Genomic DNA, 24,714 nt, shown 5'->3' with positions numbered 1-24,714 from the left:
ACTCGAAAACCTCTCTAACTTTAATGTTAAATAAATAAAAATAATTTTTGGCTAACAACTACTAACATACAGTGTTTAATGATAATTTTTATGTTTTAAGTATTAGGCTGGGAGGTTCTAATCCAATTTTTTTTTTAATTCTTTCTTTCTTTTTTGTACTAGAAATCTAACTTAGGACCTCGCACTTGCCACCAGCACCATGGGGCTACTTCGCTGGCCCATTCTAATCTAAACTCTTGAAAAAAACAGGATCCCCAGCTATTCATTTTGTGACAAGAAGTAGATAGGTAGCAAAAGTTGTGACATTCAACTCTGGGTAGGACTCTACTGGGAGCACACATCAAATACTTGAAAGCATTCTGTCTATGGCCTACTCATGGAAAGATAAAAATGCAAAGCTCAGAAACCTCTGGATAAATAGCACCCAGTCATAAATTTGATGGGAAATACAATGATGCTTGATTGTTGAGGAACAATTCAAGTAAAACAATGATGCAGTTCTATATCATACTGAAGAAATACTAAAATCTATGAGATGAATTCATTTCATAGGTAGAATATTTATAATTTTTTTATCTCTAGACAAGGTAGAAAAAAATTTAGAGACTTAGAGACCAAGAGAGGGGAAAAATCCCTCCCTTTGTGGTAACTGATTCAGAGAGGGGTCCTTGACAAAGAAGAGTAGAGTAACTGAAAAGAATAAAATACTGTTACAAATTCAATCTTTCCATTTAACGCAAACATTTGTCTTCAAGATTATTTAGCAAGCTATATTTAAAACAAAAAATGGGCAAGGGATTGTGATTACAGTATTCATATTGATGTGGAACAAAGTGAGATAGGAACTCTGTTCTTGAAAAAACAGAAATGCGTCACACGATAGCTATTTGAATAGGTGTAATTACCTTTTTTCCTCATCTCTCTTCCTTCTAGAAGGTCAAAATTACACGTTTTTAATAATGCCATGCATTTGACATTTTATGCATTTGCTTTGTTAGATTTTAATAGAAAATAAAATATAAAAATACTTCCATCAATTATAAGAGTATACTTCTTTTGGTCTTGAATTTAACTAAGTTTTACTTTATCTCAGAATATTTTCTGAGTGAATATGGAAGCCTCTGATAATGCTCCAAGAACATGATACATGTTTCAAACTTCCTTTTAAACACTGAATCTGGGGGCTGGGGATTTAGCTCAGCAGCATAAGCACCTGCCTTGTAAGCAGACAGTCGTGAGTTCGATCCCTGGTACCGATGAAAAGGAAAAAGACAAAAAAAAAAAAAAAAAAAAAAAAAAAAAACCAAACCACTGAATCTGTAGTTCTCCTGAAGTAAATCAATTAACACACCACAAAAATATCCAACCAACTAAGAAACAAAAACAAGGAAGAACTTAAACCTAAATAGAGGGAAAAAGAAAAATAGGGAAGTGATTAGAGAGAGAAAATAGAGAAGTATTCAGAGATACATTTGTCTATTCTGCAAAAGACAGAACAGAGAAAGATTCAGGCACATTCAGGCACATTCAGACAGGAAAATTCTGGTACACCTGGCTACCCAGGTGGCCAAGAGTCAGCCACCCAGAAATGTTTCAAATCTTTCCTTTAAGATTATCATTTCTCTTTTTGAGTCTCTAGACATTTCTCTCATAGTTTCTTTTCTTCTCTAATTTTGGTATCTCGGTGACTGTCAGACACATTGTGTAACTGTGGCGTATGGTATAATACTTCTATGCCACTGCACTACTAGATTGCCATAAAGTAATTCTGAAGAATGGAAGCGTGTGATGATAAAAAGTAGACTGTCCTGATGAAAGCTCCTCTACATGTGGAAACAGATCCATTAAAACATGAAAATTAACATTATTGTATTCTTCAGTTTTTAGGAAAAATCCCCACAGCACTGCCAGATAGGGACACACAGGAAACAAGGCAGGCGACATACCACAGTGCATTACGAAGGGCTTTCCTACTGTGATGAAACAGGCAACTGAATAAAACTGTCATAGCATTTCAAACGTAGGAGGGGTTCACTGGATTTCTCGGTAACAATAGTTTTATAGAACCCATAAATATGCTGCGTAGAAAACTATTTAAATTTTGCAACTGCAATTAGGGAGAGACTATTGAGTTAAGTATTTGTAAAAAACATACTATGAATACGTCCAGGGTGGCCCTGTGGGGTGCCACGCCTGATTCTGACAGTATATAAATGCTCCTGTCCAGAAGGTAGCACTAGAACTCACAGCCTGGTCAGTTACAGTCAGCTGAACTCACTCCTCCTGCCAACATGTCCTACGGCTGCTCCTCTGGAAACTTCTCCTCCCGCTCCTGTGGGGGCTACCTGCAACTCCCAGCCTCCTCCTGCGGCTCTTCCTACCCCAGCAACCTGGTCTACAGCGCTGATCTCCAGTCCCCCACCAGCTACCAGCGGGGCTCCTCGCTCTACAGTGGCTGTCAGGAAACCTTCTGTGAGCCCACCAGCTGCCGGAGGTCCTGTGTGCTGTCCAGGCCCTGCCAGACGTCCTGCTACCGCCCCAGGCCCTCTGCGTTCTGCAGTCCTTGCGGAACCACTTATTCTGGATCTCTGGGATTTGGATCGAACAGCTGCCGCTCCTTGGGCTATGGATCTACAAGCTGCTATTCACTGGGCGGTAGATCCAACGGCTTCAGGTCCCCGGGTTATGGAGTCTGTGCCTTCCCTTCTCTAACCTATGGATCTGGGTTCTACCGTCCAACTTTTTTCACTTCTAGGAACTTCCAGTCCCCTTGTTACAGACCAACCTGTGGCTCTGGTTTCTATGGGTTCACTTGTTAAGTGCCTATATGAGTATTGAGTTCAAACTTTACACTCAATACTGCCTCTGCTTTCCTTCCTAACTTTATACTATCTTTTTGTTCTCTCCACAATATCCTTTTGGTTTTGATTCAAAAAACTGAAAGTTAAAATCTTATCTAATAAAATTCTTTTATCTAGCAATTAAATATGTTGTTCATGTTATTATTATCTTGACCATAGCTTTATATAACCAAGAACAATAGGACCCTGTAAATAGATTTTGGGTACATAAAATTTGTTTGATTTGAGCAAATACCTGTTGGTACTGGGTATATTCTCTACCAGGAATAATAATTTCTTTTATAGCCATCACTGGCATACGAAAGTCATCTCAATAACAATGACAATTGCTTGAGACAGAAGAGCACGCATTTCTACAAACACAAGAAAACAATGAAATTATTAGACACCAGACATGTGAGCAATAAAGTATAATATATATGATTAGCTGAGTAGTTAGAGGCTTCTAGCTTTTCAATCAAGAGAAAAATAAGGATAGACACTTTACTCCTTCTTGGTTGACATAATTGTCAGAATCCCTGTCTCGTACAGGTAGGCTATCCCTAAACTGCATCTCCAAACACCTTCACAAAGATCTTAGATGAAGCTAGCTAGCTTTGCAGCGTATGTATGGATAATCTCACGATGCTTCTCCAAGGTACAGGTCCAGTGAAGCTAAGAACAACATACCTGAACAGCATGGAGCAAACATTTCATTCATCACTTTAAATCTAGTTCCTAAAGTGGAGCTCAAATCAAAGAGCAAAACTAAAAAATAAAGATAGATATAGTTTATTTAAGATCTCATAGAGAATCAGAGAAGGTGAAAGAATCCAAGAAGAAAATGTAAGGAAAAAAAAAAAAAAACAGGAAAATTTTAGTTGGTTGTGTGTGTGTGTGTGTGTGTGTGTTTGAGACAAGGTCTTGCTATGCAGTTCAGGCTGGCCTTGAGCTTACTTTGTAGCCCAAGCTAGTTTTGAACTCACAAAAATCCTCCTTCTTCAGCCTCCCCAGTGCTGGGATTATAGGCATGAGCCACTACACCCGGTTTAGTTGACTTTGTAATGAGCAATTGAGATGCAATATTAGACTTTAAGGAGCATATGAAATAACATGTGATTGTCCACACTAGACTCTGATCAACTACAGCAAGAATTTCTTCATTAGCTTCTCTCTTTCACTGTTGAACAATATGCAAAAAGTGTTATTTTCTACAACCTCATAATTGTGCAAGGGTCTTTCAAGGTGAGATCCTTCTTTAGTCTAGTGTGACTTCTGAGGAGCCCAGGAGAGTGAAAGAAGTGTTGCTGATACTGTGGGAAATGCTGTTCACACAGCAGTGTTTGAAGCCTGTGCAAGACTACCACAGCCTTTCCTGGCATCTTAGCATACAAGATACACAATTTCAACTCAGGGTTCAAAAATTCTCGTGAAATAAGTGTAGAATATGGACATGGACCCTGACAGAAATAAGGAAAAGCAGACTTAAAAAAGACTGGAAATTTTCCAAAGGTGTGTTTTGTTTGTTTGTTTGTTTGCTTTTTGATTAAGGACTTGCAGAATCTGAACTCTTACCTGAACCTTATCTTGTTACTCTTACAACTGCTAATCTTTATTTCAGGTGCCATTGAAATTGCTTCCCCTGAATATTATTATTATTATTATTATTAGTAGTAGTAGTAGTAGTAGTAGTAGTAGTAGTTATTGTTGTATTTAATTAGGCTAATATATTTTTTCATGTGTAATACGCACAATAAAGAATAAAAATAAGTATAGCTTAGGGCAAGAGATTAAAGGAAGCTAGCGGGGCTGGGGATTTAGCTCAGCGGCATAAGCACCTGCCTTGCAAGCAGGCAGTCGTGAGTTCGATCCCTGGTACCGGTAAAAACGAAAAAGACAAAAAAAAAAAAAAAGGAAGCTAGCATGATTTATTTCATGTTAATCATTTGTATTAATGATTATACCAAATGACAGAGGAACCATGTGCTATGACAAATTTTATATTATGTGTTTAATGACCTTTATTATTATCATTTAGCTTATTCAGATTTACTACTCTAGATAGTAGATATTGTGCCCATTTAAAAATAATTTTGAAAAATATGAAGAATAGTGAAATTGCCAAACTCCAGTGATAGCTCACTAATATGGCAAACCATAATATGGCAAAACCACTCATTTTGGTGAGTCAGCCTGAAGGAGGGTGGGGCGGACCAGTGCAAAACCATGGAATAACCAAGATGTGGTACAAAATATAATAGGTATGAGAAAAATACCTATCATAGAAGAATATATGTCAAACAAATGACAAAAGCAATCTCTGTGACTACACTTTGCTTTATCAACACTAATGATGAATTGAAAATCAACAAAATGAGGACTTAAAGATAACAGTACAACAAATCAATGTGAAAGCCCTAATTGACAAGGTAAGAACAAACAGTGATTTCTATCATAAGTGAAAATACATAAACTGGGCACGGTGGCAAGTACATGTAACCTCAGCACCTGGGAGGCTGAGGAAGGAGGATCGCTGTGAGTTTGAGGCCAATAATTTTTTTGTTTTATATTTTTACGATAAAACTTTCCGTATTCATTGGTAGAACATGGAAACTTATTTGGATAATACAGCAGTGAGTCACAATTAACACAATTGCAAATCTATTTCTTCATCTGATTATGATTTTATTGTTTTTATCATAATGTTGTCCTTCAACAAAATTTATGATTTCTATTGTTACTGAGATAACAAATAACTATCCTTACTGTTGAACTTTTTTAAAAAAATGTGTTACCTTTATCACTGCCAAAATTTTTCAAATTTCCAGTTTTGATTTATTTGAACCAGGTAAAGAAATCAAATCATTGGAATTGATTTTATATTTGAAACACTCGACATTTCTGATTTAAAACTAACATTGTTTTACACTTAGTGAAAAGGTTTTTCTCTGTTAATAGACTATCATTACTACTGCCCTTTTTTGCATATGTATGAGAAAAGTTAACATGAATAAAAAAGATTTAAAACTATTCCTTAACCTAAGTTAAAAATTTTGGGTTAGAGTAATACAGAAATATATCTTTTTGCAACCGTTGATTACATATAATCACCTTTGGAAGCAGTTCTTTCTGACTTTTCTTTGAAGTAGATAGTGATATTTCTTCAATAAAATTAGTCATTTTTACATATTTATTAGTATCACATACTCTCAAGAGAATAATAAATGTCATCAAATTGTTATATAAATTATGCTACTGGGCATCAACTTGTTAACGTCTTTTAGTGTTACCAGTACTCAATTTTTTTTACACTACCAATGAATTTTTCTTTTACGCTACTGTTTATAAAAGGAGTTTTTTTTAAAGAAGTATTGCTACTAAACAACAAAATAAATAATGGATTATTTAGACAACACAATAGATGTCCAAACCACTGTAGCAAATGCACTAGGTCATCCTTCATATTCTTTGAGACATCACCACTTTCACCAGTTAGGTGCCCATATTTCATTTACACACAACCAGTAACTCTCCAATTTCCCACTACCTCCACCTACTGGTGGTTTAGTAGGCAACACTGTGTCGTTCTGGAGGTGGAACAGGTCACAGCACTGCTAGGTTAGACAGAAGTGGTAACCATGTTGGTCATTCATTTAAAGTGCAGGTTCTACTATAGCTGATAGTTGAGTGTAATTTGTTTTGCATGTTATCTCTTTATATGTTGAAAGAAAGTGACAGTTGGAAAGGATGTTTTATCTTCTTTAGGTTTTAAAAATGGTTTAAAGTAAAATTGTTTCACTGTACAAGCACCTTCTACACCACTAGATGAATTCACGGTGAGAGCCAAGTGGAGTTCTCTTAAAGCAATCATCTTTTATATGAGATTACTGGTTGCACCCAAAGATTAGACTCTGATTAGACTCTAGATTAAACTATTGCCCACTGACCCTGGAAACAAAGAACAATAAATCAAGGCATATGGTGATCCTGTAAGGATGTAAATTGTGTCTGCCAGTAATAGTGTTGTCTTTGACTTAAATAGAAAAATATTTGAACCAGAACTAAATATTTATGTTGTATTCATTGCCCAGATATTTACTGTATTCTTGCAACAAGGGAATTTTTACACTGACCTTAAAAAGTTTTCATTTTCCATTCAAAAAGTGTTCTATGAACTAAACAGTGAAAAGAAACAAAAGGAACAAATTTAGACTTCATCAAATCTATAAAACAATTGTATAAAATATTTGACTTGTTTGCTAGCAAATATGTTAGAGATTTCACACAGACTCAAAGTCTTACGTGACAATAGGTCTATGGGACCTGAAATCTTCACCAAATCTAGCTTACTAATATCTAACGTTTTATTGGGTATTCATGCTGCAATTTTGCATATATTTCAAAAGAGAAATCTTACTTCAAAAATAATGTCCTAGAGGCAATTCGATATTTCTTATAATTTATAATCATTTACATTTTATGTAATATTTTTAACTATGTAACAGGTAGCTACTGCTTTAAGTTCATTTGTTGTCTTAAAATGTGTACTCTTCATTTGATTATGTGAAGACATTCATGGAGTTAACACAAAGGATAACAACATTCCTTTCAAAACAAAAATATTCTTTTTATTCTTTTTAGGTTAAAATTTTAATGATAATTGCAAGATACAGAAGGTCTCAAGCAGATTCAGAAGTAGTTTTGAAAGCAAAATAAATGTAATAAAATTCCAAACCATAAAAGGTCTAATAGGTTAAGTTTATAACATTTTTCACTGTAAAATTTAAGACAAATATGCTAAGGAAAATAAATAGGAGATAGCAATAAAAAAGTTTGTATCAGTTATTGAATAGTTACATAAGGGTAACAGAGCAATTTTGATACCTTTCCAATAAGTACATTTTCCTATTCCTGGAATTCCAATCATTCCACATCTATAAGGGTAAAAGTAGATACCAATATCTAGCTGATGAAAAGCTAGGAGAGCAATTGACAGTATTAATCTTAAGACAGTAAGCATCACATTTAAAATTCTGCTTCCTAAAATATATGGCTAATAGAAGCCAGATCTGCAGGTAGGTTGGAAAGAAGTAGACTGGAAGCTTCTAGAAGAGAAGTAGGCTGGGCAGTAAAAGTTGGATCCAGAATTCAGGAATGAGATAGTGCGGGGCCCGCAGCCTACCGAATGGAAACCAGTAGATCCAAAGCCCAGTGATGGGTAGCCGTAGCCAAAAGACTGGACGCCCCTGGATCCAAAGCTCAGAGGTCCTGAGAAACTTGTCTGGCAGGTGTTGCCCAAGGTGGAGATCTTTGGGCAGAACTGCGAGACCACGTAGGACCTCTGGCAGCTGAAGGGCTCAGAGAAGGTCTCCTGACATCCGCTGTAGAGAGGGGAGTCCAGCTGGTAGGTGATGGGAGTTTGGAGTTCGGTGCTGTAGACCAGTTTGCTGGGATAGGAAGAACCACAGGAAGAGCTTGGGTACTGCAGGTCACCCTTACCCTTAACAGAGCTAAAGGAGCGGGAGGAGAAGTTTCCAGAGGAGCAGCCGCAGGACATGTTGACAGAGGAGGGAATCTACAGGGCAGTGTTCTGGCTTTGAATGCTGCTCCTTGGACGGCAGCGTTTATACACCCTTATCCTTGTGTGTGTCATCCCCGTGATCCGTGAAAACAAGTTACTTGCTGCTTTTAATTGATCTGAAAAGATCATCAGAGTCATCGACATGTCATTTTTGTGGTTTTTGCAATAGGAAAGCATGGGAATGCTTGTGGCTTTGGAACTCAAGTCATACTGCTGGATCTTCAAAGCCATTATTCATCTTCCCTTAGCAGAGATGACCTTTTGGATCACTCAGAGAACTGCTTTGGAGGTAGATAGTATTTGAGCTGAGGGAAGCTGCCTAATTAAAAATTATTCATACCAGTTTCACAATCTGCCTCAAAATTATTACCATCTGCCTAACAAAGTTGTTATCTGATCTATTCATAGCCATTTCTTTCAAACAAACAAATCAGAAAAAAATACATTGATTTTTGATGCAAAGTGGCAAACTCACTAAGGGAATAGTGTCATCAGAAAGCAGCAATATTGATATGCAACTTGTATACAGACTTGTGTTTTAACTGGCCAAAAATATAAATGACTTTATAAAAATTAACTGAGACATCATGTTATTTTTTTGTACTGATGTTTGAAACTGTATGTAGGTTTTTAAGAGGCAGTCTTAGTTTTTCTTTGTGTCTTTATTGTACTGGGGGATAAATATTATAAATTGCTTATACTACTTTGAAGCATTAGAGATTATTCACCCAACATACTGGAAAAGTCAGAAAAGAAACAATGAAGAGAGAGAGAATGACAGAGATAGACAGAGAGAGAAGAAAAAAAGGAGGAGGAGGAGGAGGAGAAAGAAAATGTGGAAAAAATTCCAATGTATTTCTATCTCTATTTATCAATGGAAGAATTTCTATCTCTATATAGCAATGGAAGAATTGCCCAGAAAATTTGGAAGATATTCTTGTTCTACACACGGTATGTAGAGTAAATTCCTTGAACTACTGGGACAAAGGATGCATTGTAAGGAGATTCTTCCTCTGCCTCAGAAAATAACAGATCACTTTGACATAAGTTGTTTTCAGAGGCTTCTGACAAGTATTATACATTTTCTAAAACAAGGAACATATGTTTTATTATTTCAAGACCCGTGTTTCAACTCTGTGCAATAAGGTGACGAAGACCAATGCCTTCAGGAAGAGAGGATATTGTGGTTTATCTTCTGTGGTCTCTGTGATGTTTGATTTGTCGATGTCATAGAAAAGCATATTTTTCCCACTCTGAGCAACAGTGCTTGGATGCAGAAGCACCTGTATCCTTTTTTGAGAAAACAGTGCTCACAGTTATACCATATCTGATCTCATGGTATATTTTTCCAGCAAGATGTTTTCCATAAGAACAGGTGACACTGAATCAAGCAAGACAATTCAGTTTAGCTGAATTAGATATTTATGTAGAGGATGATGTTCAGCATTTTATTGACTAAAAAACAGGAAGGTTTGGGAACTGTTAGAAGGTTTCTTGTCATTGATAATTAATAGCACTAACAAATAAGAATTGCTTATTTTAGAAGCAGAGGACGAACTATGTCACCTAATAAATGAAACATGATTGATTGACAGTTTGTCAGCTCAAATTGTTCAGGCTGATAAAATTAACAGTTTTAAAGAGAGTTTGGTGAAGATTTCTGATCTTATATCTGACTGATGTAATCATCCATTCACATTATCCACATCAAATATTCCCAGCACCCTGGATGGAAACCATATTATCTACCAAAGCAGATCAGTTTGGACTTTCCTTAAATCTTCTGCTTCATAATCCTAATTCCTCATGGAATGAATTTCACACTCATTTTCATTATATAATTTGTTGGTTTTGAACATGGGTAAATTAGAAATTTTGTCTATTCTCAAATATTTTTAAGTCATTTCTTAGAGTTATACATTACCTCTATTTACATTTGCTAAAGAAAAACTCTATAGGAAAGTCCACAAAGTCTTCATGCCACGTAGTCTTTTGTGAAGAACAAGAACACCTGACAAATATGCCACTTGGGCTATCTCAAAGGCATTCATTCTTTATATCACATTACCATGTTTTAATACGCTTTTTATGCACATTCTAATTTATGTGATTCTTCCGATCCTTGATTCTTCCATTCTTTCTGTACAGTGCATATTATTTTATTCTCAATAATATAAACACCAAAAAGGCTTACTGAATCTTTATGGAGATAGAGAGTATTTTCTAATCAACTTTATTAGCTTATTGCTAATATTTTTAAGAATCAGATTTAGAAGACTGAATTTTATTTTATTTTTACTTTGTATTTTTATCAGTACAAAGTATTCTGTACCTAATGATTACTTTCATCAAGAAATTCAGAACAGGAGATGAAGCTCTGTAGCATAGCACATGCTTAGCATGCACAAGACACTGTGTTCACCATCATGGAAACAAGAAAGAAAGAAAGAAAGAAAGAAAGAAAGAAAGAAAGAAAGAAAGAGAGAGAGAGAGAGAGAGAGGGAGGGAGGGAGGGAGGGAGGGAGGGAGGGAGGGAGGAAGGAAGGAAGGAAGGAAGGAAGGGAGGGAAGAATTCATAGAAAGGAGTTACAATGTTATCTTCAACTTTGGATCATTCATTCTGAAACACATACACAAAAGTAATTTTGGCTATTTGTATTACAAGAAAATTAAACCTAAACTTGCTGTCTACTCGTTAAGCATTTCTACGACTTAAGGTGCTTTCTTTCATAAAATGCACAAGATTTAGAAGAAGGAACATATAATGAGAGTTAATATTTTGTGCTCAGTTGGGTTCCTAAACTTAGAGCAACTTAATTGTCCCCTTCAAAGTACATGCTAGAATAAACAAAACAGAATTCCCAAAGTATGATACACTTGATCTAATATCCTAAATTACAGAGTGAGTAAAATCAATTGTAGTTTTTAGTCTACCCAAGGTAGATGATGGAGGCATATTTTTTCCATGAACAATTGCTTTGAAAACTTAATAAAATTCTTTCATTTAAAAGTGTGTTCATAAAAAAAGATCTTTGAAGGTTAATGTATTTTATTTTTACTGAAGCCTAATTAAGTATTCTCATTAAGACAGCCACATGTGATCACATCCATTTCTAAGGAATTTAAGCACCCTGTATAGATGGTGTCAATCACACTTGCCAAGTCCTTGCGATAGCCCAACTGAACTCAGATCTTCTGACATGCCTTACAACTTCAGCTCTGGACATTTTGGCTCCCAGTCTCTTGGAGGCTTCTTGAGGCCCTCAGTTTCCACCTATAATGCTGTCTACCCTAGCAATGTAATCATCCCTCCGAAGACCTACCAACTGGGTTCCTCTGTCTATGGTGGACAACAGGAGAGCTTTTCGGAGCCCATCAACAGTCCCACTTCCTTTACTGGGACCAGATTCGTCCAACCATCCTTTGCTCGCCCCAGTAATTTCATCTCCTCCTTTTCTGACCAGACAAATTACTTTGGATCTGTTGGATACGGCACTGTTGGCCTTGGGCCTTTTGGCCGTGGAAACACTGGCTTTCAGTCTCTGTGAAAAGGATCTAGCTTCTACCGCCCAGATTACTTTTCTACCAGAAGTTTCCGGTAAATTGATTTCAGCTCTAGCTTTTTTGAATCAGCTTCCTGAATATTCCCTACATTCTCATACTCAGCCTTGCGTGACGGAAATTTACCCTTTCATAAGGCTAACAGAATTTAATTCTTACACCATGACTTAAATCTCTTCTGTTACTGTCACTTAAAAATTCTGTCCTTATTCTTCTTTCACTCACATATATTTAAATAAACTTTTTCTGTAGTATGGATCCTGGCATTCTGTTTTCTTATGTGAATAAGATATAGTTATTGAGTACATCCAATAATTTTAACTTCCTGAAGTTTCTTTTTTTTTTTTTTTTTTTGTGTCTTTTTGCTTTTTATCGGTACCGGGGATCGAACTCACGACTGCCTGCTTGCAAGGCAGGTGCTTATGCCACTGAGCTAAATCCCAAGCCCCTGAAGTTTCATTTTTTCTATTTTGTATATTCAATTAATATTGTATTGGACAAAAGATAAGAATTTTAGAAGGGAATTAAAATATATTGCATATCTCATATATTAGATGGTAAGAGATATTTGTCCCTTAATGAGTATGTTCATACACAGTCAGGGAATACAAAGAAAATTACTGAGCTCCTATGATGTAGCAGACGTTGTGTGAAGCAGACACACATTCTATTTTATGATCATATAGCTAGCAACGTAAATAGAAACATAAGATGCATTTGGAGACACAAAGAAAGACTTCAAAAAATCTGAGAATAGGAATTACTTTTAGTATAATTTGTTTTTCTTCCTTTGTTGAAGTCAATTACGTGAGACCTTATATAAGATCTACTGAATGAAAGATTAAACATGCAACTCTATATGAGAGATCTGAGAATTATTATCTTCAATCATAAGTAATGCTTTAAGAAAAATGAACTCTAGAGTAAAATTAGAAAACTACTTTGTTTTTCTAAAACCATTGAACTTCACACTTGATCAAAAAGCTGCAACTTCTGTGAATCTCTGAATAGTGCAATAGGCATATCAACAATCCTATTACAATAATAAGAAACATCTCCATTCACATTGCTAGCTAAATACAATCTAGTAGGGACATGGAAATAATGTTTCAACCAAATTTTAGTTTCTACCTTTTCTCTTAGTTCTGGCTTGTCTTATCATTCTATAGGCTATAGGTTTGGAAAACATTAGAAGTCTGAAAGTGATGACATTGTTTTGAAATCTCCGTACTCCATTTTGTACTCTGTCAGTGTTGTTCACTTTGCTTCCTGTTCAAACATAAGGCAAAGAATTCAAGTCAAACAAAATAACCACTGAGTTCATCTGCCTTGACATAATGCTTCATACTTCCTGTAGCAGCAAAAACTACCTTTTTGTTACAGGGACAATGCCGTTTTACACGTTGATTTATTGACTGCAATCATCTGAAGGCCAGGATAAACAGTTCTCTAATTACAGAACAATGCTTCTATCAAGAAACTTATTTCAGTACCTCTCTCTGTTCTAATTCCCCTCTCCTACTTCTAAACTACTCTATAATAAATTTTCCCAATTCCAATCTGTGCTCAGTGCCCTATTTTATGCCTTCAGAGCCTAGAATTTCACTTTTAACACTCTCTTGGAGACACCCCAAGAACACCCAGGAAAACCTTCGTTCTTATTCTAAGCAGGAGCTTGGAACACTTCCCTTTAGCTTATTAATAGATTACTTGGTGACATTCTTTGTAGTTCAATAGGGACATGAAGGTCTTTGAACCTCACTGGTCTCCTGATTGCTGGTATTGAATGGTCTCTGCTATCACATGTTCTGTACTTAATATTTGTGCCTCTCGATACTGCTGCCACCCATATGTTGAAATCCTAACCCCAATTGTGATAGTATTTAGAGATGTAGGTTTTGGGATGTAATTGGGTTTTGAAGATTGAACTCTCACTTTAAGACAAGAGTTTATGTACAAAGTATGTAAGAGTGCTTGCTTCCTGCTTTCTCATTTGTCCACGTCACAGCACAGAGTGAAGCCAATCATCCAAAAGCCAGAAAGGGGCCCTATCCAAGAAGTGAATCAGCTGGCTCCTTGGCTTTGTACCTCCCATCTTCAAGAAAGTGATAAAACAACATCTGGCACTGACACTATGCCACCTATGGAAATGTATTACAGCACTCAATAATGACTGTTATCAAAGGCAACTGAATATTGGCCCTTTCCTCAATGGAGACTTCCATATGGAGAGACATTTATGAGAAGAATTTTAAAAAATCACTGACAGGATTTTAGACGTTGGTAGCCTAAAAAACTTAAGTAGATTTTCTGTTATATTTTTGATATAATTTTTTTTCTTCTTTGAGAAATCTATTTTTCCTATGGCGGATAGAAAACAGCTGGCTACAGAGGCTTTCTGAGATAGTCAACTTAGAATTCAACATACTACAGAGTTTGCTCCCCCAAACAGAGGGAGATGAATTCTCTCATCCCAAGAAGAAATTAAGGCGACTTTCCACCCATCTGAGGTCCCACTGCGACTTGCCGAGCTGTCTGAGGTCCCACTTCTTCGATTCACTGGAGGCACAGTTCCATTGATTTCAGGGGTCAGCGAGCCGAACAGAGAGCTGAGTTGGCAGGGTGCCTACATCAACCTGTGATGAGTGACAGGAATGGAGCCATTCCATAAATAGGGGGGCTCTGGTGGATGACATTCTGGGACTGGGCATGACTGGCAAGTACAAGGGGCAGCAGTGACTTCAGTCAATTGTTCCCTTCCTTAACAGGATTGGTGGAGGGAGCTAGGCCTGGGTCACATGACCTGGCTGAGACCCAATAGGTTATCCAAAATCAAGTTCTTACAGCAGTGGCACACACTAACCACACTAACTCAGTGAAGCCTTGGAAGTTGAACTGATCTGGAGGGGAGGCAGCTCAAGGTGGTGCAGTGTAGGCCACAGCAGCTTGACTGATCCAGAGGGGAGGGGCCAGGATGCACTATCCCTGTCTGCAACTCAATAGCACACAGCAGTGTGAAGGGTCATCTAGCCAGTGCACTTCAGAAGAATTGTAACCAACAAAGAAAGAAACTCGAAGAAGCATAAAAGATAGGAAGAGGAAGCAACAACTAAAAGTCCCCAGGTCTCAACTCTGAGAACATTGACTCAGGACAGGTAAATACAAAGGAGAGTAAGAACAGCAAACATGCAATGTCAGACACAGCACCAGTGAGCATAAAGAGATATATTTGGGACCTCACAGACGAGTTCAAAAGTGAGATAATTAGCCAAATAAGGCAAGATATAAGAAGATTAATAAAAGAGATACTAAGCACCCCTCAAACAGACACAGATGGAAGAAGAGAGGAACTCAAACAAAGGAGAGAACCATTTGTGAAGAATATAAAAAAAATATATAGAATACATGAAGTAGATTCAAAGAGATCACCAGGAAATTAAAAATTCTATGGAAAGATGGCAAAACAGCTTAAAAGAAACTAAAAATAGATTATTCAAACTGGAGGACAATTTTGCAATGTGGGAGTATGAAAGGGAAAACTTTTAAAAAATAGCAAGGAAACAAGCAATAACAATACAAAGGCTAGGAGATGACAAAAGGATCTATAACTTGAGAATAAAGAATGTGAGTGAAGAAGCTGGGGTACAAACAAAGGAAATACAAATGTTATTCACAGAAATAATTAAGGAAAACTTCCCAAACATAGGAAAAGGAAATGGTATTCTGATACATGAGGCATACAAAACTCCAGCGACCTACAACCAAAACAGAGCTACATCCAGGCATATAATAATCAAGATCCCAGAAATTCAATATAAGAAGAGAGTATTAAAAGCTATTAGAGACAAGAAACAGATAACCTACAGAGGAAGGTCCATCAGAATAAGGGCAGATTTCTCGACACAAACCATCAAGTCAAGAAAAGCCTGAAGTGAAATATTCCAAGCCCTGAAAGAAAATAATCTCCAGCCCAGATTAATATACCCTACTAAACTGTCTCTAGAAATTAATGGAGAAACAAGATGCTTCCAAGACAAAGAGGATCTTGGGAAATTTGCAACCACCAATCCAACTCTACAGAGAATACTGCAGGGCATTGTAGAGAGAAAAGTACTAGGATTCCAGGAACAGTGGCAGAGAGGCCTCAATGAATGGAGCAGAAAACAGATTGAAGAAGATAAGCAGACAACTGATGGCAAAAAATGAGCATAACAGAAATGTGGCAGAGAAGATTTTATTCAAAACTGATATGATTGATAGTATCAAGTCTGAGAGTTTAGGCAACTACACTGAAGATGGCAAGACTCTACGATACACATTCTGGTTTGATAACTGCCAGTTTTTGAAGTTCTATATTATATACAAAGTTGTTTTTTTATTAATACTGTTATGTACTGATATATTCATTTATACTATGTCTGATGATATAGCCAATTCTACTAGAGATAACAAGAGGAAAAACAGGAACCATGGTAGAACTTTTTGTAAAATGGTCTTATATGTTTATTTCATTTCATGTGTTTATAGGAATATGTTTTGTTTTGTCTTGCTTTTTTGTTTCTCCAATATAGAAAATATAGAAATACAAGTTAAGATTCATGCATGTGTAGAATCTATAAACAGTTTATGAGAATTGATCTTACACCACATGATGAAATGAACAGATACTTTGAAGAAAAGAGACACTTTAAAATACCCAGTTCTGATCCTGGAGTGTCATAATGTGAAACCCAGCAATAGTATTATTCTTTGTTCAGAGTGATAGTAGCATACTTGGGTTTATTCAATCTCAACATAATTGAAGAGACGGATAACTGCGTGTATGTTTAAGTGTATAGGATTGACAACCATATTTCTAAGTTTTTGTTGGATAGTTGAACAGAACTGTTAGCAATCTCACTGTTCGAATCCCCACTTTATATACTCCACATTAGTATCTTGAATAACTATTTGTAAGAAGACAATCTGTAATCGTCAACTAGTGATTTCTTACTGTTTTTCTTTGAAATTATGAATAGATCAAGGCATGCTAACTTTTCACAAATCTGCCACTGGAGATTATGGTTTCATGAGATATGTCTGGTTATCAAGTTGACCAGGGATGAATTATAGTAAATTAATGATAAACTTGTAACACCCAGATGAATTGGATCAGCATGTTTCTGGGTGCAGAAGACCAACCTGAGTATTGGAAAATTGGAAGGAAAGTTGGTATTTTGCCAATTCTCCTGGAGAAGCTTGTTGTGCTGGTTTTTCTTGGGATGAACTGAGTTGTTCTCATTATTGGAGGAGCTCTGGTCATTGCTACCCTTGAGGATGGCCAGGATCCTCTTTGGAGGATCTCTGGTTTTAACTTAAACATTGCTTCCTGGATCCAGTGCAGATCTCTCACATTGTTGGCACAAATCCTTCACCCCACTGAAACAGAATTTCTATCTTCTACTACTGTCCTTTGTGTCTTCCCAATGTAGGCTTGCAGAAGTTGGTGTTACGGGCACTGGGCCTCCAGCTGAACTCATGGAGGGCATTGCTGTGGGCTCCAGGTTTTCAGCTGGATTCCTGCGGGACATTGCCATAGAATCTAGGCTTTCAGTTGAACTCTTTGGATCTGTAGTACATGGATATGTATATCTAACACTTTTCTACAATTTACTTTTTGGGTGAATATTATAAAATAATCCTATAAATTACCTGTCCTGTATTAAATCTATTCCCCTGCAAAATCCTCATTACGACAGACACAAAAATCTTCAATAAGACATTGACAGAGTGCAGCAAATCATCAAGATTATACATCATGACCAAGTAAAATGCATCCCCTAAATGCAGGGATGTTTCAACATATATAAATCAATAAATCTAATAGGCCATATCAACAGAGCCAAAGAAAAAATCATATGATCCTCAAAATAGGCACAGAAAAAGTATTTGACAGTACACATTCATGATAAAAACACTGCAGAAAATTGAAATAGAAGTTATTTATATCAATCTGATAAAAAACAGAACATATAAAAAGTTTTTTTTAAAAAAAAGCAGACTTACCTAAATTTAAAGACTCGATCCAAAAATAAGCATCTGAGATAAATGCACACAAATAGATATATGAAAAAATGTTCAGTATTACTCCTCATTTGAGAGATGCAAACAAAAACAATGCTGAGACATTGTCTCACTTCATAAAGAATGGTTGTTACCCAGAAATTAACCAATAAAAAATGCTGGAGGAGCTGTGGAGAGAAACGAACTTTATGTACTGTCGGTGGGACTGTAGACAGGTGCAGCTACTGTGGAATATATAAATAAGGAGCCAAGTGAATCAAAGACACTACAAAATAGGAAAATATTGTTGAAGATATAGAGGAATTAGGGAGAGGAAGGGAGGCAGCAAGGAGGGGCAAAAGGAAGAAAAGAAAAAGAAAAAAAGTAAGAAAGTTCATGTTGTTAAGTGAAAAATAAATAGGACTCACATGTCTAAATACCACATTGTTTCTCTGTCGCGAGAAACTTAAAAGGTAAGTAAGGACCAAAATGTGTGTTAAATGTTATCAGGTATATCTAAAGTGTACTAATAAAATTAATAAAAAAATGAAAATCAAAATACCTCCAGAAATTGTTTGCCCTCCAAGAAACTTTCTTCATTATAAATTTTTCTAGTAAAAAACCAAATGCTGTTTATAGACGAGTTGGAAAATATTAGAAGATGTTTTTATAAATGATTTTATTCTGTGCTGAGACTTTAATATTATAAACTTGCACAATAAACTCAATTCCAACAATAAAAAATTTTAAAAACATAATAGAACATCTCCTGATGGGATTTTTGTATTTAACTTGAGGTACGCACTTAGATTACCAAAGGTGCTTAATGAAACATAAATTCTTGACAGGATAAATCAACATAGGACATTACATTGCTAGTTTAGCATTGATGGTGAGGTAAACGTATTTTTCATGGATACTTTCACCCTTTCCATAAGGAAGTGAGGGTGTAGTACATTCCGTGTGATGACTTTCTGAGAGGTTCCACAATTATTTTTCCCTTAGGAAACCATGTTGCTAAGCAACAAGTGCATTGGTATATTTCTTTGCAAACCCCCTGCCATGAGAACAGACCAGGATTTTTTCACTTGTAATTACTAGAGTCTCTTGAGGACTAAACCACAACACAGCCATTATGCACTGCTTTGTAGTTTGCATTGAGTTTAATAGGAGGCGAGTACTCTCCTTGACCCCAGGTACAGAGGTGATTGCCAGCAGGGATATTTCCGGAATGCAAAAGAGAAGCGATTTATGACACACTTCAAAAACTCCATGGTTTCTGCTCTCCATTAAGTTGCCCGACCTGCAGGAAATCTTTGCCTTATGAAGACTGTGCTCTACTAGCCACATGGAGGACATTTTCTATTACAGTGCTACAGCTTGTTTCCTTCAAATTCAAGTGCCAAAAATGAAGTGATGAATTATTTCTCTAGAATATCAGTGCAATACACATCCAAACTCTGACAGGACACCTCAAGAAAGTAATAAGAGTTTTTATTCAATTAGCATTTATTATATACTCTAAAAGTGTTACACACATTAAATCTATCTAGCTAGCTAGATATATCTATCGGTCCTCTATCTCTTTAATCTTGGTCTCTCTCTCTCTCTTTCTCTCTCTGTCATCTTCTAGACAGTTACCTCCACAGCCTCTGCATTGAGCTAAATCCCCAGGCCTTTTTAAATTTTGAGAAATTTTGAGTCACTAAATGAAAAATTTAATGACTTAGCAAGAAGTTCAATATTACTCTTCCCACAATCCTCCTATCTCAGTCTCCCAGAATGCTGAAATTGCTTGGGTGCACCACCAGCGCTGCCTCAACAGACCTTTTTTTCACACCAAAAAGTGCCATGCAGTAGCTTCAAACTTTCTACGCTTTTCAGTAACAAAGAGAAAAACATCTTTACTAGTTGCTATTTTTGATTGAAACATTAAGTTGTATTCTAAGACTGTTTTTCCATGTGCCTCTTGATTTTTAATCGTTCACTGATCTTAACAAGAATTGTTCTTAGCAAGATCTAAAAGTGGAGAACAACCGTCTGAAGAAAGTAAGTCTCAGAAAACTGGGTCGTGTTCGTTCCAATTTGCAGCACTTTCTATCGCAACAGAAATGTCAAGCTTCGTGGAACAAAGAGATTAGGCTTAAAAATAATGAATGGAAGCTTGAAGAATTTTATTCCAATCTTAAAATTGTTCTCAGTGGACCTACAAATGAGAAAGTAGAAACTCCCAGCTAGCTTCAAGTTCTGGCGTCCCTGAATAATAATGTAAGGAAAGATTAGGCGGAATCTGGAAATAATAGTCCAAAGGTCAAGAGAGTGATGAAGGGAACGAACGATGAAGGGAAGTACTAAAGCATTTAGAAAGTTTGTGACTGCGTGAACTATTGTAGTCCGCCCCCTGATGTACGGAAGGTACCACTGCAGTCTTTTCTCTCACCTTGGTCATCAGAAACTGTATAAACTGCATAAATCTGTTACAGGAAGTTGTAGAGGCTCTTGAAATGTAAAGGAAGTATGCTGAGTTTTTCTGTAACAATTTTTTTAAACCTACAATTATTTTTTCTTTAAAATTTTGTCAAATGCTCGCCTCATAGACATCTCCTCGACTGGTCAGACCTTCCTTCCAATAATCCCCAAGCACTTCAGCAGAGAAGCTCCTGTGTGTGTGTGTGTGTGTGTGTGTGTGTGTGTGTGTGAGAGAGAGAGAGAGAGAGAGAGAGAGAGAGAGAGAGAGAGAGAGTAAGAACATCGCAAACAAGAAAAGATGTTCTGCGACGTGGAAATTTTTTCTTCCCTTTCTCAGAATTTACCCTCCTTTTGGATTGCATTTTAAACGTTCTCCTTCTAAACACCCAGTCTAAATTCAATGAAATGCCTGTAATCCTTGGTGGCTTTATTGTAAAATGTGCCTCCTTTGAAAGTCAGCACACAGGGTTGGAGAGGGTGCATGGTGATAAAACGGAGAAGGGAAGAGAGGGGGAGGCCAGACTGCAGGCACACCTCCCCACCGCCCCTGGCCTGTGCCTCCGAGCGCCCTCTCCTGCTGGGATGCAGGAGCTCTCAGGAGCCTTCTGTGCACTTTTTACTCAAGTTACGACCTTTCATATCCACGTAAGATTTTATGGCTATCTAGTCCAGCTAAATAACAAATACTTTAAAACAAAAATTATTCACTATTTGACTTATATGAAACCTACCTGATTTTCCCAGCTATGTGATATTCTGAAGCAATATCCATTTTTTTTCTCTACTTTATTGTGGCTCCCACAATTCTACTGATCCCAGTTTACGCCGCATCCTAAATAAATGTGAAGACTACTAACTCATTCTAACATTTTTCAACACACATTTTGTTCCACGTATTGTGCCTGACACCTCCTTGCTGGACATAGGAAACAATAATGTAGATATAGAATATAGCAAAAGAATCCATGTAGACTTAAACCAGATTCAAATCTTAACTTTTCCACCTGTGGATATCGCTGTGATCTTGAACCGGTCACCTAACCACGGTGATTTAATGGCCTACTCTTTACACTGGGGATAATGTTGCTTTCAGATCGTTGTTATGTAAGATATTAAAAGTACCTGGTTTAAATAAAGATTAGTGAGTGATAACTGTATTGTGTTGGCACATGACGTTTATTATACTTAACCACATCTGAGGCACTTAGTGTACTTGCTACTTAGCTGATCTCATTTGTCTTCTTCATTACAGCTATATTTTTCTTCACATTAATTTTCTTTTATACGGAGAGTGCTTTATGAAGATGTCCGTGATACTCCCAGCACCTTTCACTGAAAATAGAAACAGAAAAGCAGCAAAGAATTAAAACCAAATAAGAACTGACAAGAGTTATATAAAATTTTACTTAGATTTAGAAATTTAGACAGATTTTCAAGTCTTAGATGTGGTGCTTTGAAGTTTGATAAGAACATTGCTTGAATAAGCAGGAGTTTATTAAACTTACCAGCAGCAGGCTTTTAAACAGTAGATCAAAGGTGGATACTTCAATTAATTCCCAGGAGCAACCAGGTATATATGAAAAGCTTGAAAACTCTTTCTGGTAGAATGTGATTTCCCAAAATTTGCATGACAAGAATGAAAGCACTTTAGCAATACAGTGGCTGTTTTCTCTACATTTCTCATTTGATTTCTATACATTCTATTTTTTGTCTTAAAAAAAAAAAAGAAGACAGGAGGGAATATGCCAGAACCATATCTTCAAAATTGTGGTGTCACTAGCTAAGAAACTCTCAAGCTGAAGCGATGAATTCTAATGTTCTATGTGTTCATATACCAAGCACTTTTTTCTTCCTTCTTTTAGGTTAGATTCTCAGAAATCTTTTCAGCTGTATTATTCCATTTTACTATAGAATACAGTCCTCTGAAGGTTAGTATAGATGAAAATCAACAAAAATCTTCAGTTACGTAGCCAAAAGAGGTGGCCCGCACATATAGAAATGAAGTTCAAATTCAAATATAAATATACAAAGCATTTGTTAATAGATAAACATATTTGATAACAAGAAAGAATTATTCTGCCTAATCTGCCAATTCTGTGTTTTTTTCTACAGTTTTCCTTTACAGATATAGTATAAGAAAAATTTAAGAACAGGTATTTACAAAGAATTAATGTTTGTTTAATAAAGGCAAAATTTAGTGTAAATAATAGGATATGCAGATAAAGTAGATAATATACAGTGACCTGAATCATGTGTTACAAAGACAGAAATGGGACAAATTAAGGAAGGTTGGTAACTTAAGAATACTCATATTTATACATTTGAAAATGTGGGATGAGCTCTGATTACTTACAATAAAATCTGAATTTTAAGTGGTGAAGTGTTTATTATATCTTAATGAACTGACTGCAAATAATTAGTTTTAAGGCTGGCTGGGCTGATCATTAAGGGATGTAAAACAAACTCTTTCTCCAATGGAAGAGACATCAAGAGACAGAGGGAAGGAGGAAAAGGTGCAAAGAGGGTGACAGAAGGATGAAAAGGTGTTGCATCCGTGCACCAAGTCCTCACAAGGAGTGTGATCAGTATGCGCTGCACACATGGACTGATAAAAAATAAAAACAGAAAATAAACTTAGGATCGTCGTTTTATTTTTCCAATACAATCAATTCATAAAAGCAAAGAGGCTGAAGGGAAAAGTTCAGTTAGCTCAAATTCTTTCAAGTCATCAGACTGAAACTCACAAAATTCTTAAGAGTGGATATTTCTTAGTATTTGTTATTTAAGTTAAAACTGGTCAGAAAGGAAGTGATATCTGGGAACAGGATTGTAGCATTTTTCTTTTAGATTTTGTGAGCACTATGTGTTTCATAACTAGAAAATCACTACAAATGTCGGTAATCCATATTGCAAGAAATTCTGTAGGGAAAAATTGAAAATTAGAAGCACATGTGTACCATAAGAAGTTGAAGTCATCAAAATCATTAGTTTTTAACTTAAAATGACTCAGTTTTTTAGAGGATATTTTACTTCATTTTGTAAATAAAAATTTAATGTGCAAATGGTAATTCTGCTCAATAATCCTGGAAATAAATGGATCATAAAATATAAAAATACGTCATAAATCTTGCACAACATCTACATTTTACATCTCTGGAAGTGTAGCTTTATATACTGCAGAAAATAATTCATGAAGTGATTCTGATGTGTAAATGATGCACTACACACAGTTGGGAGTAAAAGCTGAAAAAAGCTAAGTCCACATATGGAGTCTGTCACTGCTAACATCATTATAAAGTATTCTCTGGTGTTTCCAAAAGGTAAAGACATGTTTTCAAGGGCTATAAGTATATAAAATTAGCTATATGATTTAAATTTGCTTTGAAAAACACAGATCTGTCCCATCATCATTATTAATCTATCAGCAAACATTTATTTTTGCTAAAAGCAAGACACCATTATTTATTCAGAAAGTCCAATTAGGAGCAAGAAGTCCACGCTTTTCAGAATTCATTGCTTTTTACAATAGTGGTCACACTCAGAGCAAAAGTACGTGGAGAAACAACAGTTCACCTGGCCATTGTTACAGACACGAGCTGAATGAAGTACTAAGATCAACAGACTGTCAACTTACTTCACAAACACAACCACCATGTGAAATCAGCTGTCAGTAAAACATAATTAATTTCTAAATTAGTGGATTAGTAAAATCAAAAGGATGAAAAAAGCTGTACATCATGTCATAATCTTGATATTCTTTGCCCTGAAACTTCAGTGAGATTGTTATTTATTCTCTTTGTCATAAAAATAGATTTTTTAACCAGACTGAATTTTTCATACATCAAAATATTATATAAAGATAAAAACATAAATGAGTATTGCTCTGTATGATACAAAATCAATTTATTTGTTGATTAGTTTGATTTGCTTTTATTGATACTGAATTAATACTATATAAGTTCTTATACTGTTTGTGAATACTTGTTACATATTTTTTCATCTTACAAATTATTTTCCGTATTTCCTATTACTAACAGAATAACAAAGAAAACATAATTTCCATATAACTAAATGTCCTTAATATATAAAGAAAATGACTGCAAAAATCCACCGGAAGAATACTGTCATTGTAAAAACTCCATCAAGGCTCATCTCAGTCATGAGAGTGTCTTATGAGTTTATTGCTTTCTTTTTATAGAAACTTCGTTCTATATGATATTT

At 36.0% G+C, this 24,714-nt stretch overlaps 3 protein-coding genes across 3 annotated transcripts; 2 read left to right on the top strand and 1 right to left on the bottom strand.

Moving 5' to 3' along the window:
- Positions 1-2,229: 2,229 nt before the first annotated feature.
- On the top strand, positions 2,230-2,986 carry LOC100722148 (keratin-associated protein 13-1-like). The gene has a single exon (XM_003467284.5). The coding sequence runs from the start codon at positions 2,292-2,294 to the stop codon at positions 2,817-2,819; it is 528 nt and encodes a 175-aa protein (XP_003467332.2). The 5' UTR covers positions 2,230-2,291; the 3' UTR covers positions 2,820-2,986.
- Positions 2,987-7,517: 4,531 nt separating this feature from the next.
- Positions 7,518-8,483, bottom strand: LOC100732823 (keratin-associated protein 14-like). The gene has a single exon (XM_003467165.2). The coding sequence runs from the start codon at positions 8,395-8,397 to the stop codon at positions 7,894-7,896; it is 504 nt and encodes a 167-aa protein (XP_003467213.1). The 5' UTR covers positions 8,398-8,483; the 3' UTR covers positions 7,518-7,893.
- A 3,106-nt stretch (positions 8,484-11,589) lies between these two features.
- Positions 11,590-12,239, top strand: LOC100721874 (keratin-associated protein 15-1-like). Its single transcript, XM_003467283.3, has one exon. It carries the CDS (start codon positions 11,622-11,624, stop codon positions 11,967-11,969), a length of 348 nt encoding a protein of 115 aa, XP_003467331.2. The 5' UTR covers positions 11,590-11,621; the 3' UTR covers positions 11,970-12,239.
- The last annotated feature ends 12,475 nt before the right edge of the window (positions 12,240-24,714 follow it).

The sequence above is a fragment of the Cavia porcellus genome, unplaced genomic scaffold (assembly GCF_034190915.1).
Source record: "Cavia porcellus strain 051 isolate PalLab524CR breed Dunkin Hartley unplaced genomic scaffold, mCavPor4.1 scaffold_7, whole genome shotgun sequence".
Taxonomy (NCBI): Eukaryota; Metazoa; Chordata; class Mammalia; order Rodentia; family Caviidae; genus Cavia; species Cavia porcellus.
The sequence above is the reverse complement of the archived record's forward strand: the minus strand, read 5'-3'. Positions and strand labels throughout refer to the sequence as shown.

Excerpts from the sequence above, each read along its gene's own strand:
- LOC100732823 (XM_003467165.2), bottom strand. The coding sequence starts at position 8,397 with ATGTCCTGCGGCTGCTCCTCTGGAAACTTCTCCTCCCGCTCCTTTAGC.
- LOC100722148 (XM_003467284.5), top strand. The coding sequence starts at position 2,292 with ATGTCCTACGGCTGCTCCTCTGGAAACTTCTCCTCCCGCTCCTGTGGG.
- LOC100721874 (XM_003467283.3), top strand. The coding sequence starts at position 11,622 with ATGCCTTACAACTTCAGCTCTGGACATTTTGGCTCCCAGTCTCTTGGA.